The sequence below is a fragment of the Embiotoca jacksoni genome, unplaced genomic scaffold (assembly GCF_022577435.1).
Source record: "Embiotoca jacksoni isolate LCO1_2020_lvr unplaced genomic scaffold, fEmbJac1.0.p SCAF_7, whole genome shotgun sequence".
NCBI classification, from domain to species: Eukaryota; Metazoa; Chordata; class Actinopteri; family Embiotocidae; genus Embiotoca; species Embiotoca jacksoni.
In genome coordinates, this window is record NW_027185425.1 from 2,441,917 (window position 1) to 2,461,179 (window position 19,263).

Here is a 19,263-nt window from a genome sequence, read left to right on the forward strand (position 1 = left end):
CTCATATGGAAAAAAAAAAAAAAGATCGTCTCTTTTGTAGCATTTAACCACTTTGACTCATTAAGGAGTTCCTATTATCGTCTAGATTTCTTTCTCAAAGTGAAGAATTCCACGACTAAGAATCCTATTCAGGGATGTTTGTGCTGCTGCTGCTGCAGCGTTTCACACCCCAGACCACCATATGCCCCTGAGCTCCATCACAGGCAGAGGAGGAAAAACAAATATGCTCTCAGAGACTTGGACCATCGAATGCTTTCAGGCAGCTTCCCTCTCTCTCTCTCTTTTTTTTTTCTAAAATTAGACGCAGCAATTTCCTCTTTCTAAACGCTGTGCATGCCGCCCACATGCGCTGTGAGTTAACAGAGGAAGAAGCTGCATTTAGAATTTCTAATTAGACCACAGCGAAGCAATTGATCGACATAGCAACAAGGCACAAGTGGGGACAATCCGTGTTTTATATCTCACGCCATTAACAGGAGAACTATTAAAAGAAGGGCAATCCAGCTGTTTGAAGCCAAAGCAGACGGTGTGAACAAGTCAGCATTAAGTCATAAGGCATTAAGTATATGGAACTATATGCTGTAAATAAAGCCCTGAATTTACAGGGAAATGTTTTGTCACGACCCTCCTGTATTTCCCTCAAGGCTTATTAAACCTGAGCATTAAATCACTGTACCAGAGTCCTCTGCGTCCTGATCCTCGATGAGACCCTCAGGCACCCCCATCTCCATGCACTTCTTACTGTGGGCCTTGGATTTCATGTGCTTGGTCAGATTCCCTGCAAAACAGGAGAGGCAACAAGGTCACATGGGTGGGTAGAGCTCGAACAATAGCGCAGAAGGAGTTTACGTAAGAGTACGCGGTCTTTGGGCAGGCTGTATGTAAAGGGTGAGTAACTGATGAAGACATTTTTAAATGAACGTGGGCTGCTGACACCAAGTACTGTTCTGCAGTGTCGCGTGGGAAGGGAAGTTCGATAAAGAACGGTGAATCATACTGTCTTGGTTTAAGAGAAGGTGAAACAACAGCTTTAATTTCAGATGCTTGTAAAAGGAACAGAAAAAAACACGTCCAGTTACAAATATACAGTCTCAAACTGTATGTCCGGCTGTAAGCTGTAATGTTCTGCAATTACAGTATTATATTCAATTCATAGGACTACAGTCCTCATGGTGGATCTGGTTTAATAAATGCACTGCGTATACTTTTATAGACAGGGTTGTATAATTTGAAACTGACGTTCGTCGTGACATTTGCACACGAGCACGGGAGCGGTATCTTTAGATTTATAGATTTGACACTCACCTTTTGTCTTGAACGAGAAGTTGCAGTGGACACAGTGGTACGGCCGGACGTCAGAGTGGGTGCGGATGTGTTTGCGCAACATGCTGGGCTTCTTACAGCGAATCCCACATTCCTCGCAGATATATTTACCCCGTCCGCGCCCACGCACGTAAACGTACTCTTCGTTAGATTTGAATCTGTGGGTGAAGGACACACGTGATTGAAGGCGAACATGGAAAACCAAAAGGGTAATGTTTCTAACGGGAATCCAATAAATTCATTGGTTTGGATCGTACCCGCCGTCAAATATCTTGACCCGCCTCGGTTCCGCTGTAGATGCCATGTCCTTGTCTGAATCGTTGCTCGCCTGAGTTTCTGGTTGCACTTTACTTCTGGTTTCAACGGATACAGACTTCTGGGTTATTGGCAGCTGCAGGAAGAAGAAGTCATTGATGTGTTTATCGATCTGATTCAAGAAACAAGGCAACTATATAACGGCAATATTTTCCAAACTTTGCAGAAAGTTCCTTCTTACCTTGAGCATGATGTCTTTCAGCTTGCCTGAGTAAGACAAGATATCTGACTTCCCGGTCGTTTTGATGGCGGAGGTGTAGTTTATTTTCTTGGAGCTCTGCTTGGAGTCGAACAGAGACATGACCACCTTGGTGGGCAACCCCAGCGGGTTGGGATTGTTGGGGCTGACCGTCCAGGCAGCGTACGCTGAAGTCTTCAGGTCAGTCTGTGGAACATGAAGAGGTTTCCTCTTCATCAGGAAACACCAGGTGAAGGTGGTGGCGGTCTTCAGGCTGGGGAAAGACAGACGCTGGCTGTCTTTGGTGTTGACCACAGACACAGACGTGTTCAGTTTCATCTGACCGCCGTGGAAGCTCGATGGCCTGATGGGAGATTTGGCAGGTGTCCACCTCTGTTCCTCAACTCTGTCTTGAGATTTCAAAATGTTGTTAGTTGGCGCAAAGGTACCCTTGCTGCTGAGGGTGGTATTCAGGGCAGGGCCTGCCTCCTCGGGGATAACAGTTGTGTCTTTATCCAGCCCAGCAGCATCAGGTGACATAGGTTTAACATCGTCCGTTGCCTCCGAGTCCTTCTCCCCATCAGATTTAACCTGAGGCAGAGGCGGCGCCTCGGTCTCAATGGGACTGTCCACCGGTTCAGTCGTGCAAACCTGCCTGACAAGTGTTAGCTTCCGTTGTCGGGTCACATCTGACATCTTGGCATTAAGATAGTTGACGGACCTGCCATCTGTTAGACAGGCGACTCCGTGCTCGTCCTTTGCCCGCTTCTGGTGCTTTTCCATGTAGATGTCCAGGCTGTTGGCAGGTGACAGCATTCGTTTACTGGAAGCAGTGGGTTCCTGCTGGGGACATAGTGTTACCGACGCCAGCTTCTGTGTGCAGTGCAAAGACCCAAGAGATGGTGCTTTTTCTCCAGTATGATAAGTGCCTGCTGTCGGAGTCCTGTCCTTCTTTGTAGTTGTTCCAGCATCACTTTCTACACTATGATTGGACAACAGGCTATTTTTATTGGACATAGAGGAAGCAGGGTGCATCTGCTCGTGAGTTATGAGGATCTGTGGCAGTGGTATAGCACCTGTTTGGATCTGATCAAACGGCTCCCTTTTCTGTTCACCGGACAAAACAACAGTCTGTTTCTTAATCTCAGAGGCCTGTTGATTGGTTTGACCAACATATACATTTTGGATCACATCCGATGATTTGGAAATGTTCAGAATCGGATTGGCAATAGGTATTGTTAAAACTGGCAAGGCTATCTGAGTTCCCTGTGTGCTGGAGAATGAAAACGTTTGGCTCGCTCTCAGAGTCGGACACTGTAGCTGGTATTTGGGCACAAAGCACAGCTTTTCTTTAGAGTCGGCAGGTTTGTTTTGAATGTTCTCGCGACAAACTAAGATCTGGCTGAGCGGTTGTTGTATCTTTTGGCAAATTTGAACCTTTGACGTTTGATGCCAAGGGTGCGGAAGGCCGTGGACTTGAGGCTGCTGAGTTGGGCTACCCAAATGAATGCTTTGCACCATTTGTTCATTCTTTTGCAGTGATGGTTCTCCAGTGTGCAGGATAAAAGGCGGAGCCACGGTGCGCCTGTTGGCAATGTGAATCTGCTGGGATCTACTCTGAGTGAAAGAGCTAACATTAGTAATGAGAGGTTTATCTAGAGGTACGACAACTTTCCGGACAGGCTGCTGACTCTCTGGGTTTATCTTCAAGGACATCTGCCGAACCAATGGCCCCCGCCTCCTTTCAATAAGTGGAACCTGAGCTACTTGGGAGAGTTGTCCAGTTTTTGGCTGGCCAACAGGTGACAGAGATCTACTGGGAGATACATTACCGCAGTCAAAGGACTTGCTACGGTAGTCACATGAAATCTCCACCGAGGGTTGACTACAAGTGATCTGTTCAGATGCGGCACGCCTCATCATTCCAGGCACGCCAAGAGTGTTGAAGGCTACTGGCAAACACTGAGGCTCTGGAACCTTGCCAACACACTCCCCTCGAGAAGGACTCTCCGACCTACATGGCTCGTCTCTGTCGAAAGAGGCCGAGATGCTGGAACAACGAGAAAGACTGCTGTCCCTGCTGAGGCTTCGCGAGAGGCTGGACTCAAAACTGGATTCACCAGAGGAGTGGTCCATCTGAGCCAGACGAATTCTCTTCTTTTTAGGAGGGAGTTTTTCTGCCGGTACCTTCGACAAACTCTCGCTTCTCTGAGGCCAGTTGAACTGATCTGCGGGTTTGTCTGCCGGCTCAGTAGTCTGCGTTTCATGTTCTCTGTCGGGCTCCTCTGTGACCAGAATCTCGGGGACTTGAATGTTGTTCTGACGAACGAGGCGAGACTGATGGACAGGAGTGGAGTTTTCACCGACTGCCGCCGTCGTACCTTCGGTGCTCTGCTCCTTCCTTTGTTTTCCGTAGTCAACGCTCTTGGGTTTGGATATGTTTTCGTGGTAGCTAACAGTTGAGACACTTGCCGTTACATCTGATTTGGGTTTATTCAGGGGATCCTTCTCCATACTATCAACAGGAGAGACCCTGTCAACAGACTCTGTTTCGAAGGAATTGGGTCTGCTGAGAGAGTTGGTGTGTCTAATGACTGACGTACCGCTGCCTTGTCTTTGTAAATCTCCTTTAGTAGAAGTGCTGATCTGGGTCTCTCGTATTGGCGACAGTCTGGAATCTGAAGTATTAATACCTCTTGCTACAAGCTGAATCTGAGGTAGCTTCGACTGGTTGTTTTTGGGCTGTACGTCTACTAATAGAGGATGCTGAGAAAAATTCCTGTTCGCCAGAACTGTCGGGAGCTCAAAACTAACAGAGCAAGGTGGAATAGTGTCCGTCGGAGATTGATCATCCTCATCACCGACGCTTTTCATTTTCCTTCTCTTCCTAATTGATGTCTGTTGATCAAGTACTCCAGAGCCACTCGTCGATCTGGCGACTATGGGCGGCTGCACGCTGACATGAAACACATCTTGATCCGTTTCTTTAACAGCCATCGGCTTGTTTTTTGGACCGTGAAGCTCAGAGCAATAGAATTTTTTGTGAGTTTCAAAATTCTCCAGCTTTCTGTACCGGTTGCGACAGGTTTCACACTCGTACATGGTGCCTTTGTTCTGCAGAGGCTTTCTGTTTCTGTCCTGACTGTTCTCAAAAGATCGGCTTCTCTGCATCAGTTCGATGGAGCTGCTCGCACCGTGGTAGCCCTCGTCCATGGAGCGAACGGTGGGCAGGCCGTGCCCCTCGCTGGTGGAAAAGTCCTCCACTGCTTCTTGTCTGACTAAAGTACGAGAGTGTATTGCAGGATTTGGGGTTGAGGGGGCCGATGAAAACACATCATCACTGAATGAACTAATTTTGTCGTCGAATGACTGACAAATTCGCAGAGGGTGGGGGAGGGGAGCAACATTAAGGGGGAGAGCTGAATGTCCCGGCGTCGTGGGCATAGAGTTACTTCTTGTTATTGGCAAACAATCCATTGGCGGGTATTGAGACGGTACCGAGAGAAGAAACACTGGCTTCGATTTATCTGTGGGAGTGAACGGAGACTTGGGGATGTCCGAGCTGGAACTCGACCTTCTTCCCATCGGTTTCAGATCAAACTGAAAAGAGTCTTTAAATATGTAGGATTTGGGGGAGTCTATGCTGCCTCTCCTGGAGAGAGAGGTCCTCCTCGGCTTTACGCTGTCCAGCTGCTTGTTGTCAACTACTGCCTCGTTATCAGATATCAGCTTTGAAATTCGTTCTTCCAGAGAGCGTGCGCTGGTTTCTAATGGTGGACGCATCTGCCCGTCCGTGGCCCGTGACCTGTGCTCCACTGCTACATGCATCACCGTGGCAACCACAGGAGGGAGATTGGGAAGAGTGTTCTTGGCGATGTCGACATCGACCGGTGGAGTTATCTTCACAAACGGACTCGGCGGACTCATGGCCTGATCAGCACTTTCAGACCGTGAGAAGTAGCCCGAGTCCGTACTTCCCAGACTTCGAGGACTCAGGAGACACTTCTGCTGCTGCTGCTGGGAAAAATCCGTCGCTTGTTGCCGCTGAAGCTGAGCGTGTCCGCCAAACAGCGGAGACTTGCACTGTTGGTCCTCATCCTCGCTCACGGTGTCTAGCGAGGGGCTCGTACCGTCCACCTCCTTCAGAGATGACATGACTGTGATGCTCGATCTCAGATTGGCAGTCTGGAACTCTCGTTGCCGTTGAGCGGCAGCTTGTTCGGGCGCCGCTCCCGTAACTCTCGGACTGTCCGCCCTTAGAGGGGAGACGTTAACTGGATAGACGACAACTTTCGGAAGCGCGGCCGTCACTTTGGGCTCATGAGCCCTCTGACCTGCCGATGGTTTGACCGACTCAAACGCACCGGATGAGTCCGCTTCCGCGTGGCACGCCTGCGTCGTACCTGCACTCGGTAAACTGTTTTCCGACGAAGCCGCCACGCTGCTCTGCGACGAGTCGGGGTCTAAGTCCGCGGTGCTGCCTTCCTCGTCGCTGTCGCCGCTATCCTCGGCTTCCGAAAGCGTGCCGGGGCCTTTGTCGGATTCTTGAGAAAGCGATCCACCTCCGGATTCAGAGCGCGCGATGAGACCCAGTTTTATAGCGTGAGCGTGGGATTTCTTGTGCTTGTACAGGTTGCTCTTAGTTTTGAAAGAGAAGCCACAGGTGACGCAGGGGTATGGCCGTTCTCCCGTGTGAGACCTGATGTGTTTGAGCAGCACGCTGGGTTTTGCACACGCCCGTTTGCAGTACTCGCAAACGTACTTTCCTGGCTTTTTAGGCTTTTGGTCCTTGGAAACCTGCTCAACGCCGTAGTTCATCACGGTGGTCATCTGAACTTGGTTGCTGCCGGGTGTAACCGGGACCTGAATGGTGCTGGGAACACTCGCCGAGAGGGACTGGCATGTGTGCACAACTGGCGGTTGGCTTTGCGGCAGAGCGTTGGAGCCCGAGGGAACAGGTGCGTGAGTTATGGTGGATGGTCCAGTATTAAAGTTCATGTGCAAGCTCGGCTTTTCCGGATTGGAAGAAATGGGCATAAAATGCGGTGCAGCGAGCGGAGAGCTACTCTGCGTGGATGTCTGCACATTTCCCTGCAGTGGTGCTCCAATGCTAATGAAGTTGCCTTGTTTGTCAATATAATAGGTCTGCATATGGGATGGTTGGGTGTGGAGGCCAACATTGACCGCCTGCATTGTTGTTACTTCACCGCTGCATTGAGTATGAAGGGTGGCGGCATGTTTGCCGATGGCTGCGACCTGCAGGGAAGTTTTCCTCTCAGCCAGTGTGCTGAAGTCGGGCTCCATGGCCCTGAGTAGGACATCAAGTGGAGCACTGCTGTGGTAAGAGTCGCCCTCAAAGCCGGGGTCTTTGCTGTCTTTGGACTGAGTCACTTTCGCAGTAATCAAAGAGCCCTCCTCACCATCTGTGGGCTCCAGTGATGGCGGCCTCGAGGATGGTTTCTCCTGCTTCAACCTTTCAGCATCGGTGGAAAACGACCCCTCGTCAGGGGATGCTGCAACTTGTTGGTCATACTGCGGGTCTCTCTCCCCACCGGGTGACGTTGAAGGGTCGTGGGAAGGACTGTTGGAGGAGGAGGAGCACGAAGGTGTAGTTTCCTTGGACGACAATCCGCGGAGAGTCTTTTCAGATGTTTTCGATTGCAGGGGCTTCTTCACAGGAGATTTGGGAATTTTCTTGAGCTGATTCTCTGCAACAACCTTTTTCCTCTTCAGGCCCTTTATGTTGTCCGCATTTCTTCGACTGCTTTCGGATATCCCTGTGGAAGAAGAGACAACAATGAGAAACCAAGAAAAGTGGGTGCAATAAAACCATCTTGTTACAACTTCTCATCTGACAGAGAAACACTAACGTCACTAATGAGAAAATCCGTTCTATTTGCCAAGCTGAAAAGTTGAAATGTTCTGACTGGCTTATGAAACAAATTTTTATTTAAGCTATATCAAACAGCTCACATAATTCTGATGCAGCATTTTATATTTGGTTAGGGGATCAAACTTTTTCGACATTTAGCCGTTTGGTACATATTGCATTTCACTTTGTTTTTGTTTGTTTGTTTTACATTTACGCAGTAATATTTAAGAGAATTAAAAAATCATATTTGTATAAAAAGTTCAGCACGTTAAAGAAAACAACAAAGTCTTCCTAAAATAAAAAAAAAATAAAAAAGTCTAATTGTGTCTCAGCATCTATTGATGGGCAGCAACTAATCAATCATCAGTTCTAATGACTGTGTTTGTTATTTAGAAGTCACGGTTGCTTTTTGAACCGTTTTCTGGAAACACAGACATTCAGGACAAAATCGAGACTTGACATTATGTTTCTTCCCAGTGCTGCTTAAAATACTACAGTATTTAGAATTATTACGGTAGTATGTCCTTATTATACTACCTTTATGTTACTACTCACTGTTGTGAAAGCCTGACTATGTTTACTGTACTGCACTGTAAAATCTGTGCAAACTCTACGACCTTTAGTTTTTAACTGCTTTGTTACGGAGCAGTATTATCTGTCACATATGTTTAATTACAAAATCTATATAACAAAATCTTGTACTGAAAAAAAATATTCAAGAGTTGTAATGAAAAGATTTGACTTTGTATTTTCACCAGGTTATCAATAACCTCTTTTGTTTGAGTGAGATGGTGATACATACCACACTCTAGACTCATCGCCCAAACTGTTACTGATTCTCTGTGTGACTAATACCACCGAGGCCGCTGCTTCATTACATAAGCAAACAATGATTTCTTCCTGTTTTTCCGACCTGGCTGATCAGAATATTTACTCCATATAAACACTATACACACACACACACACACACACACACACACACACACACACACACACACACACACACACACTGCATTTCCATGCTTGCAAAACTGCACTCCTACAATAATGGTTACGCTGCTTTTTAAAAGGGCGCACCCGAACCGCGGTGCCCCGTAATTTGTCCGGTTGGCCCCGCAATAAGGAGTCAGGCAAAGAGTTTTGAGGACATGTTGCATAAGATTAGCAGTGCCCTGTCACAGTTTCCTGGCTTATATAGGTATTTCCCAAGATGAGGTCACGGTTCCTTCAAAGCCTCTGGCATAATTAGATTGAGGAACGCCTTGTCCTTACATAAGTTAATCCACTCTCCACGGAAACATGCAAGCAGAGAGGGTTTTAAAACACACACAACGAATATAACAGGGTCTCTTAAAAAAAAATCCCTGTGATTTTTGTTGTTTAAATAGCCCACTCAAAAAACAGAAATCGCCTTAACAAGGCAGCATTTATAAGAGCTGCTGCTGAAAGACATGGGAAAAGGATTATTCCCCCCCCCCTCACTACTCAAACAAGTCTGCAAAGGAGATTCCATGACCTCACAAGTTTTCCATCATAAAAAGTAGTTAATAAACAAACACTAGTTTAATGTCGGTCTGTCTGCGAGATAGAAAAAAAACCAGTTTAGGCTGTTTTCAAACCAAAAATAAAAGTCATCTCATCGGCACATTTTGTCAACCAGCTTGATGTCCTTTTCCTCCACTCGAAATCCATCATTTCCCCTTCACAGTATGAACATGCAGTCTAATCTTTATGTAAAATAAAGGCCAGCCATTAGTGATCCAGGTTGAATAAGCTGTTGACAGGAAGAACTTCTTCCTACTGAAGGGATTACCATGCGCAGGCAGTGACATCACTACCTGCTGTATTTTGATTGGGCAGTATTGCATAGATGAGGTTAACTCTCAGGCACATCTTAACCAAACTGGCTTTCTATTTGAATGCAGTTACATAACAACCCATTTCGAAAACAGACACTGGACCTCCTGTGTTTAGTCATGCCACATCGCACTTTTCTCTACATGCAAAGATTACTGCATGCACACAGAATATACACGACAACTAACTGTAAATATTTAGCAACCATTAAAACTTCAGAGTAACAAAATTATTATGGCAGGTCACTACTGAAATAGGGCCAAAGGAATTAAAGACAGTCTTTATCAAACCACTAATCTAAAATTCTGCAATTATAAAGGATTCACCCACAAATGGAGAAGCCAGATCAACTTTTTATTATATATACTGCAGGTAGTTTTACTGAAGCAGAGGTGTGATGGCTCCAAAAATCTGCCAGCACTATAACTGCACTAACATGTTAATGCAGCATTCCTCAAATATATCAATAGTGTTCAATAAAATTACAAGTAAACATGAACTACTACTGCAGTGACCATATAATAGATATTGTTTGCACCACTAAAAAAAAAGTTACCTTTATTTGGTGCTTAGAGTGAAAAACTGATCCCTGTCATTCCCTTTTAACAAGCAGGTGTTAAATCAACAAATTCTACAAAGCAAACTCGCCCGAAATGAAAAATTAAAAACATTCGACACATTATGTGTTTAAAAACTAACGTTTCATAAATGACCAAAGTCTTGACGAAAGATTCTCTTACCTTTCTGGGAGGCTTTGGGGTCTTTCAGCTCTTTCTGTGCCTCTTCTATTTTATCTGCAACGCAAGAACAGAGCATTTTTAGCATGGAGAGCCGCGCTCGGCAGTGCAGAATGTAACTAATGATACTGGGGATGCTTCCCACACAGCAGCAGCAGCAGCAGCAGCAGGATGAAGGTCTTTCAAATGAAAAACAGACATTCTTCCACAGCAGAGCGAGCGAACTATTCCATTATGGAAACTACTGTCATCATGAAGAAGGGAGTGCGCTCAAAAACACAATCATACAGGAACACCCACTTCTAGGAACAGGAGCTTGTGTCTGAAAAAAAAAAAAAACTAAAAACAAAAAAAGCCTGCAGACCCGTCAATGTGCTGAGTTCATTTTCATTGTCGGGAATTTACGCAGATCGATTTACATATTCTATTCCTCGAAGAATTCCCTCCATTCAGGCCTTTTATGGGTCACAGTCGTCTCCCAGGGTGCAGCAGGTGAGGAACCTGTTTTGGTGTAAACCGGTTGGGAGGTGGCGCCGTAACGGACGGCGTGTTACTGTAATCAATATTAATTATACACGCGGGCTCAGTGTGGTGTGAATGGTTTGTATACGTTGGTATGGAGGCAGAGGGAGGAGGTGAACCCCGAGGTTTTCTGCTCCTGGATGTTTTTTTTTGTTTGTTTTTTTACCGCTGTGGCTGCAGGAGGGACGAAGCACGCAGAAGTACGTATTCGGCGCTCGTTCTTTGTTTTTTTTAGTTTTTACAAAAATTTAGTTTAAACTAAAAACAGCAGCTGAAAGGTGAAACATAAGAAAAAAGAGCAAAGTCTAGTTTAACTTTTACTTTGAGGAGCAGATTTTTTTCTTTCTTTCTCCTGATCCCTGTCTCTCTCACGCAGAAGATTCGGAGCCCTTTTGACACCTTCGTTTTGCTGTGACCTCCGGCGAGCGGGTTCCTTGGACGAGTGCAGATAAAAGTGCGCGTAAAAGTGTTCCTGCCTCCTCCGACCGCGGAAAAAAAAACACTGGATGGAAAAACGAGCCCGCCGAGGCCTCTGTGCCCTGCGTATGACATTAAGAGTGCAAGGCCGGTCCTCGAGGACCGGTGGCAGCAATTTTGTCCTCGATTGCGCAACTGCTGATGGAGGATGAAAGAGGATTTTCTTCTGTGGTTCCCAAATTCACAGCGCAATGCCGGGAATACTCGCAGGAGGGGCGGAGATGAGCGGGCCACAGACGAGGTCAGTGGATTATGTCATCGTGTGTGTGTGTGTGTGTGTGTGTGTGTGTGTGTGTGTGTGTGTGTGTGTGTCACTATAGTCGCACCCTTCTCCATCTTTCTCTTCCTCTTTCTGTATCTTTCTCTACATCCCAGGCACACGCCACGGATTACATAATGCGTCCCCACCCCACCCCTGCGCTGCCGTGGAGCAAAACAAAGGCACCCTGCCAGCAGAAAACACGGCAACCGAGGCAAACAAGGAGAGGGCAGAGTGTTTGTTTGTGTGCAGCAAGGTAGAGAGAAGAGAGAGGTATGTGTTGGTGTGTCTGCTCTATTTACATATAAATGACCATGTGAACGCCCTTGGCATCCGACAAAGGAATCGCTGTGTTTTCCTGGCAACGGAGCCAGCTTGGTGTTTATCCAAACAGAGAGGATCCCGAAGCTTCTTTCGGAGTCACAGCCGCCGCGGCTCAACCTCGCAGCTTCCTCCAGTAAACGCCTGTGTTACTGCAAACCAATTGGAGATAATAAATACTTGTTTTAGTGGTTAGAAGATTTGGAGGTGGATTTTTTTGTTGTTGTTTTGTTTTTCATTGTTTGCACAGCTTTCTGCATGTGTCTTATATTGGACCGCACTGGCAAACCGAGGCACGAGTGATTACTGCCCACCCAAAAAATAAAAAATCGTATTAGCGGTTGTGTACGGTAGGAGAGCGGAGCGTAAGCTGTTATAGATCAGATTCCTCCTCTTGCATAACAAGCCACAGTCCCCTCATGCTGAATGACACCCATGAAGTCGAGCTCCGAAGTGTGGAAAAGAGCAGGAAACGCCAGGTCGAGCGAGTGGAAAAGGACATGGCAGCGTTAACCCTTGACAAAAAAAAAAAAAAAAAAAATATTCCATCCACAGCGCAGCGAATTATTAAACCAGCAGGGGACGATTACAGGCTCGTTTATGTTTCCTTCATTATGGCTGTTGAGGGTTGCCGAGGTGGTCTGGGTGACGGCTGCATAGTCGTCGTGCCATCTGAAATCGGCGTAATAGCCCTGTAACCACGGGGAAAACAACACGAGGAATCCACACAAATGTTGCCGGTGATGAAAACCAGAGCACATCGTGGCTCGAGCCCACAAAATGTGAGGTGCAGCCGGAGAAAACACAGTCGGAGGACACCGAAACTCACAACGACCCACTTATGGCTAAACTGTTTACAAGTGTGGTTTTAAACAGAAACACAGAAAATGATTTGTAGGATGCTCAAACTCCTTAATAATACTTCGCTGTACATGCTTGTCGGCAAGTCGCTCTGTAATTCTTCTTGCCAGAGTTAACCAATAAATGACACAAAAATATCACAGAGGCTTTTCAAAGCCCAGTTAACTGCTTGCCTGAAGGGCTTGGTGAGCTTGAGTAGATTGTATAGTAAGCAGATGAAGGTGAAGTCTCTGACAGGCTTTAATAATCTACTGGAATATAAATCAGTACGCTTTACTGTAACTGAAACAGGTGATATTTCAGCTCATTTAAACCCCCATAAGAGGTCGTTCTACTCCTCTTAACGCGACGTACTGTTTGTATACCGTTTAGTCATCTTTCTCTCCTTTATCGACCGGACCTCCCCTCTAAACTCCCATGATGCAGCGCTGCCTCGCAACAGCCCCGCGAACGAAGGCCTCCGAGCAGAAAAAAATAAATAAATAAAAAAATTACAACGGCAGGGAAACACAGATGAGGGTCGCCCCCCCCCCGTCTCAAGGTGGCCACCTCACGATGTTTGATCTGCGAGGACGTGCGGGATGGGAGGGGCCAGAGTGGGCGGGTGCATGTCAATTAGGCAGCAGGAGTTTGTGGGCGAGGGAGTCAGAGTCTCCTCGCTGCTCGCTGTCATGACAACCACGAATCTTTTAATGCACCCCCCCCCGGAAACAGAAGAAATCCTGCGCGTGAAACTTCGAACCCCCGCCGGTCTGACGAATGACAACATCACACGAGAGCTCACATCGACCCGCACGGAGCAGCACCCCAACCGCAAGCTCCCCGGCACCGGACGCCCGCCGAGAGCCCCTCTGCCCGATCGGGCCAACGAATACCCAGCAGCCCCCCCCCCCCCGCGCGCACCCTCCTCCTCCCGTCACGCTGCCATGTTTTACCCAACAGCCTGCCCTGCTGCGCCTCGCCATGCCAAATGGCGGCTCTTCATGGCAGCCATATGCACGGCATACACGTGTCTCGGATGGACGAAAAACGGGCTTCAGCTTCCTCTGTTAGCATCAGAGATGTGCGGGCTTTTGTTTTTTTTGGGGGTTGTTGTTTTTTTTTTCGAGGGGGGGTGTGTGTGTGTGGGGGGGGAGTTTGCAAAAGTGTCATCAGCGTGCACGACGCCGCACCGGCAACAAGCCTGAACAATGCGGCCGGACCACAGTGTGATGAGGCAGACGCAAGAGCTGACACTCCTTCACGAAATATATAGTACTGTAAGTGTTAGAGGAGGGGAGAGGAGAGGAGAGGAGAGGAGAGGGGGAAAAAATGAAGAGAGTAGAAGGAAAAAGGGATGGAGGAGGAAAGGAAGAGCAGAAGGGGGACAGACTACGGGGAAAGGAAAGAAGCAAAAAGAGAGGAAGAGGAGAAAAAAAAATGGAGGAGAGGAAGAGGAGATGCCTCAGCGGGCCGAAGATGACGAGATGGGAGTCGGCAGCTGCCCCCTTCTTCGCTGTCACTGTGCGGGAGGGAGATGGGAGATTATGTAACTCTTGCACCTCCACCAGCCTGCTGTACCCACCCGGCTGTGTGCAAACACACACACACATCAAACACACCCTCACACTGGCTGATGCATCCACTCGCTACCAAGGACGGTTTCCAGCTCAACAAAATCGGACAATAGACGATGATTAATCAGTTCATCCATTAGTTCATCAACACAGAGTGAATCAACAAATACAGTATTTGGGATTTTTAGTCATTTTAAAGGAACAATGCCACAGATTTCCTGGTTCCAGCTGCTTTTTCTTTATCCTGCGTGAACTGAACGTCGGCTGAAGAAGCCACCTCGCAATTTTCTCACATTTTATAGACCAACCGTGACGCAATCGAGAAAACAACCGGCGCATTGATTGATAATAAACTACATTAGATCTATAGCAGCCAGTCGAGTAATCGGCTGCTTATGACAATTGTTTAGATTCACATTGTTCGGACTATTCATTATTTTATACCAAAACTAAACCGCGAATGTTCATCGTGACGTCACATCAGGGAACATACAACCAAACAATATTTGGCAGATTCAGTCGACGATAAAAAAATAAAAACAAAGTTTCAAGCCAATAAGAGACAAAACAGGGACTGAGATGTTGGTTGAACTGTGAACAGCCTGTTAATTAACTAATTAACATAAAATGTGTCCTGTGTGTTATTAGTTATGAGAACAATTAAACACCTGCTTGCTCTAACTTCTTTCATCTGCTTTAATTCATCAGGTTTTATAGTCAATTTTTAGAGTTTTTGAAGTTGTTTTTCGGGCAAAACAAGCAATCTGCAAACATCTTGTGATTCACTTTCATTCATCTTTTCGACAAAATAATTGATTAATCAACAAAGTATTCGGCAGAATAACGAAAACAATCATCGGTTGCAGCCCCGACCGAACACGGTTTGTCCGAAGCGTGTTTTAATTTTGTTAGCTCGGATCACTGGAGGATAAGCAGACGGAAAAGCTTGACATGTTGCCAGTTTCACCAGCTGTAGGAGAGAAAAAGCCAAAACTGAGCTGTGGCAACTTCGATAAACACAGAATTAGTTATTTCGTGCAATTACATTTTTTTTTATATAACAGATAGTAGACGCAATAACATTCCCTTTTCTTTGACCGGCGTCCCGACCAGTTGCTGAAAGGCTCCGCAAGACAATGAGGCCGTTATTCACGAAGGACATCTCCTGCTGTAACCGTCATAACAACAGCTGGCAGATGTATGAGCTCGACAGAAATCACTGTCACCTTTAGGAGGAAGTCTGCTGACGGTATCTCGGCTTTCTTCCTGTTGCACCCCCCCTCCCTCCCCCGCCCCTCCTCCCTCTCCACCCGCGGAGGAGGAGAAGTTTTTCTGCAGCCCTCAGCAGCTGACCGATGCAATAAGTGGTCGTAAGGGTCACTGTCAGCGTCTGACGCATTCTTTATCTTCACGGGCGCGCCCGAACAAAGAGAGCGCCCGGCGGCCTCCGGGGGAGGCGAGCCGGCCTGAAAGCCGAGCTGAGGCCGAACAAAGGAAGTACGCCGGCGCTCTCCCTCCCTCGGGCCCGCCGCGGACGGAGCGTGATGCGGAGCGGAGGAATCCCCGCCATCCGGAGGGTGTCCCATTACCTCGCAGTCTCTCATCATCAGTCAGTGACCACCCCTCCCTCCTCCTCCTCCTCCTCCTCCTCCTCCACCCGCCCGCGCTCCCTCCTCACATCAGCTCACTCTACCAGCTCTAACAGAGAGAGCGATGGGAGGATGAAAGATTGACAAACAGAAGGTGGAGAGATATAAACATCCAGAGGTGGTACTTTCTCCGATGTGAGGATTTGCTGTTTATGTTGTAAATGTTTGAAAAGGGAATCTCCTGAATCTAAACTCAACCTGGAATTTAGTGTTTAAAGGATTCATTATTCAAATAAAAAAAAAATTCAGCCAGTTACATTCGACGTTTATGAACCTTGTTGTTGTTTTTTTTAGGGCTATAAAATAACCACTAGCTGATTAGTTTCTGAAAAATTCCTCTGAATGTCTTTAAAATCTTTGTCTGACAAAACAGCCCAAAAATGATTACAGTTTAAAATGATATTAAACAGCAGTTTTTGGGCATTTTTGTTTGAAAAGATAAACAATAAGCACTGATTTTATTGACCTTTTCTTTGATCTGTAGCTTCTGATTTCAATCAAAATTATGCCATTAATAATAATAATAATAATAATAATAAGAGTTATATTCATGTTTAGTTGTTTAGTTTGTCTATTTTGTGTTTAAAACATTCATAATTTCAAAATTTGGTTTGTTTTGTTGAGACAAAAGGACAAGATGTATAGGAAAAACATGTTTCAGCGTCATTTTTGATACAAGTACAGAAAGCTGCGCGTGAAATGTGCACCAAAATAAATTAAAAAAAAAGTAAAAAGTGAATCAGCGCATTAGGTAGAGATGAGAGGCAGCGAGAGCAGAAAGAGTTTTTTTTTTTTCTGAAACACTCGGCATAAAACAAAGCAGTGAAGTGAGTCCTGCTCTCTCTCTCGGCAGCCTGGAGATCAGCTGCTGACTGCTAAACATCCCACGACTCGGGGGCGACGAGGTGGAAGCAGCGCTGTGGATGTGTGTGTGTGGGGGGGGGGGGGGGGGGAGGGGGGGACGGAGGCGACGGAGGCCGAGGCAGGTACGAGTTAACACGGCATCACCTGGAGCTCCGGGCAGGAAACCTTTTAATAATGTAACGCTGTAAAGACGGGCCGGACGCGCCAAGCAAGGAACGCACACACAGAACACAGCGAAGAGGATTTACATGTCTGAGGTAAGACAGATAATAGTAATAATAATAATAATAATAATAATAATAATAATAATAATAGGAGGTGAAAGTTACAGCTCCATCTTCCCAATATCTCCTGATGAAGCTGCAAACACCCAGTCAACAAATGAAATATTGATCACGCCCCCCCCCCCCCCTCCACCACCACCACCTCTCCCTCTCTCGCCCCCCTCCCTCCCTCGCTCCCTCCACGCAGACAAAGACAGAGGTTGGCTGCGGTATCCGTACAGTAGCGCTGCCCCCGCAGGAAACTGTAGGTGGAAGAAGCAGCAGACTGGAGGCCACTGATTATTGGGACTGCGTGGGCACCCTCGTGAAAAATTGATATAACGAGAAATCCACCGGGTGGGTAGAAGTGTGTGTATTTGTGTTCGTGTGTGTTTTTTTTTTTTTTTTAATGGTGCGGGCGGAGATGAAGAAGGTGAATGTGAATATTACCTCTTCCATCTCTTTCAGACCACACACACACACACACACACACACACACACACACACACACAGATTTAACCCCCCCCTCCTCCTCCCCAAAAAAAATCTGCCTGAGATGGAGCCAGACCTCCAAACACAATACAGAGACACAGAGCCAAGACGCGGTGAATAACGACTTCTTTCCCTCGCAGCTGTAAATCAGGGAAGGTGAGAAGCGGAAAAAAAAAACAAAGCTGTTCAGGAAAATTAAGACAAGAAATGATTACTAACAATGTTTTTTTTTATTTTTTTTTTAATTGATTAATCTCTTGATCCTTTTTCTCAAATTAATCTACTAATTATTCACCGCAGAGAGGGTCTTGAGATGATTGACAGAATATTAAACTCACAAAGCGCCGATTAAACTTTCCCTGCCAGGTGAATGTCTTTGTATTTCAGAGCAGAGTTTTTAAATGTGGTGTCTGGTGAGACACTCCCACACCAGCCGGATGAACGCCTACTGAGCACGCTACGGCACAACTTCCAGTTTAGCCCTATGCTAAGTTGAAACAACTTTCCAAATGTTATTGAACCCGACGGATCGTATTCGGAGAGTGAAATGAGTCATTTCACGAAGGTTGTGACGTCTTTTCTTTTATTTATGCCCCAATTTATCCAGCGTTTTACAAACAGCAGCGACGCAGAAGGACTTAAGCATGTGTTCATACAGATGGCTTTTCATATAATTTCCTTGTGAGATTTAAAAAAATAATAATTGTGAAGAAACCGCTGAAAAAGTCCAATATGTTCATCTTAAATGTCACATAGAAGCAGAAAATGGGACCTAAGATGTTGCCTGAAGTAAAGTCCTCGATTGCTTTTCAGCCACCGATCCTGACATTTACAGCATGTTTGGCCGTTTTGTTTAGAAACTTGACTGAAATGATTATTCAACTTAAAAGCTGTCGTCCATTAATTTCTCGCCTAATTGGTTCAGATCACACGCAGCGGCTCCCGTTCTATAAAAAGAAATCCAAACTGAACTCGAGAGCAACTTCTCCGTTTCGATTTCTGTCTGCGTTTTGAGCCTAAAAACCGTTTCAGATGAGACGTGAAGCGGCCACTGAAATTCAGCGGCGAGCTCTCCGCTGTACACAAACACCCACTTCTGTCTTTGCGGAGGCTTAAAAGAAAAAAAGAAAAAAAAAACAAAACTGGAAGTGAAGACAAGCCGCACGTCAAAGTCAGCGTCATGAGTATCTCCCCCCCGCCCCATACTCCCCCCCCTGTGAGGGCTGTGACACAAGTAGAAACACGGCAGCGGTTCAACTCTACTGAGCTCGGCGACTGATGGGAGAGGAAGCATGTTTCATTGACTGCAGCCTGTAAACAAATTTTGCATACATACAGTGATGTCTGTGTGTGTGTGTGTGGAGGGGGGGGTTCACATGCAGCTCAGACGTTAAAAAAAACCTTTAAGGTGTTTACTAACCAGGTTAAAAAAAAAAAAAAAACACCGTGTAATTTAATTATAATGATGTCTAACTGTTCAAAGATCATTTGTCAATTTTTTTTTTTAAAAAAGCAGTTTTTAAGGAATAGCTTGACATTTTTGTGAAGTTCAGTTTTCTTGCGGCAGCTCGGTGATAAAACATCACTCTCACATCTGTGCAGTGAATCTGAAGCTACAGCCTGCAGACAACCAGCTTAGCTTAGCATAAAGGCTGGAAACAGCCGGCCTCGCTCTGAGGAGAGAGAGAGAGAGAGAGGAAAAAAAAACACGAGCACC

At 46.3% G+C, this 19,263-nt stretch overlaps 1 protein-coding gene across 4 annotated transcripts in view; it reads right to left on the reverse strand.

The window, feature by feature from the left end:
- Positions 1-19,263, reverse strand: part of hivep1 (HIVEP zinc finger 1) — a 53,685-nt gene that overhangs the window by 2,550 nt on the left and 31,872 nt on the right. For all 4 annotated transcript variants that reach the window (XM_069176701.1, XM_069176698.1, XM_069176699.1 and 1 more), the window contains exons 3-7: positions 10,286-10,339; positions 1,820-7,593; positions 1,581-1,714; positions 1,306-1,481; positions 677-778 (exon numbers count right to left, since the gene is read on the reverse strand). In XM_069176701.1, coding sequence (XP_069032802.1) covers positions 677-778; positions 1,306-1,481; positions 1,581-1,714; positions 1,820-7,593; positions 10,286-10,339 — 6,240 coding nt within the window. The remainder of the gene's footprint in view (positions 1-676; positions 779-1,305; positions 1,482-1,580; positions 1,715-1,819; positions 7,594-10,285; positions 10,340-19,263) is intronic.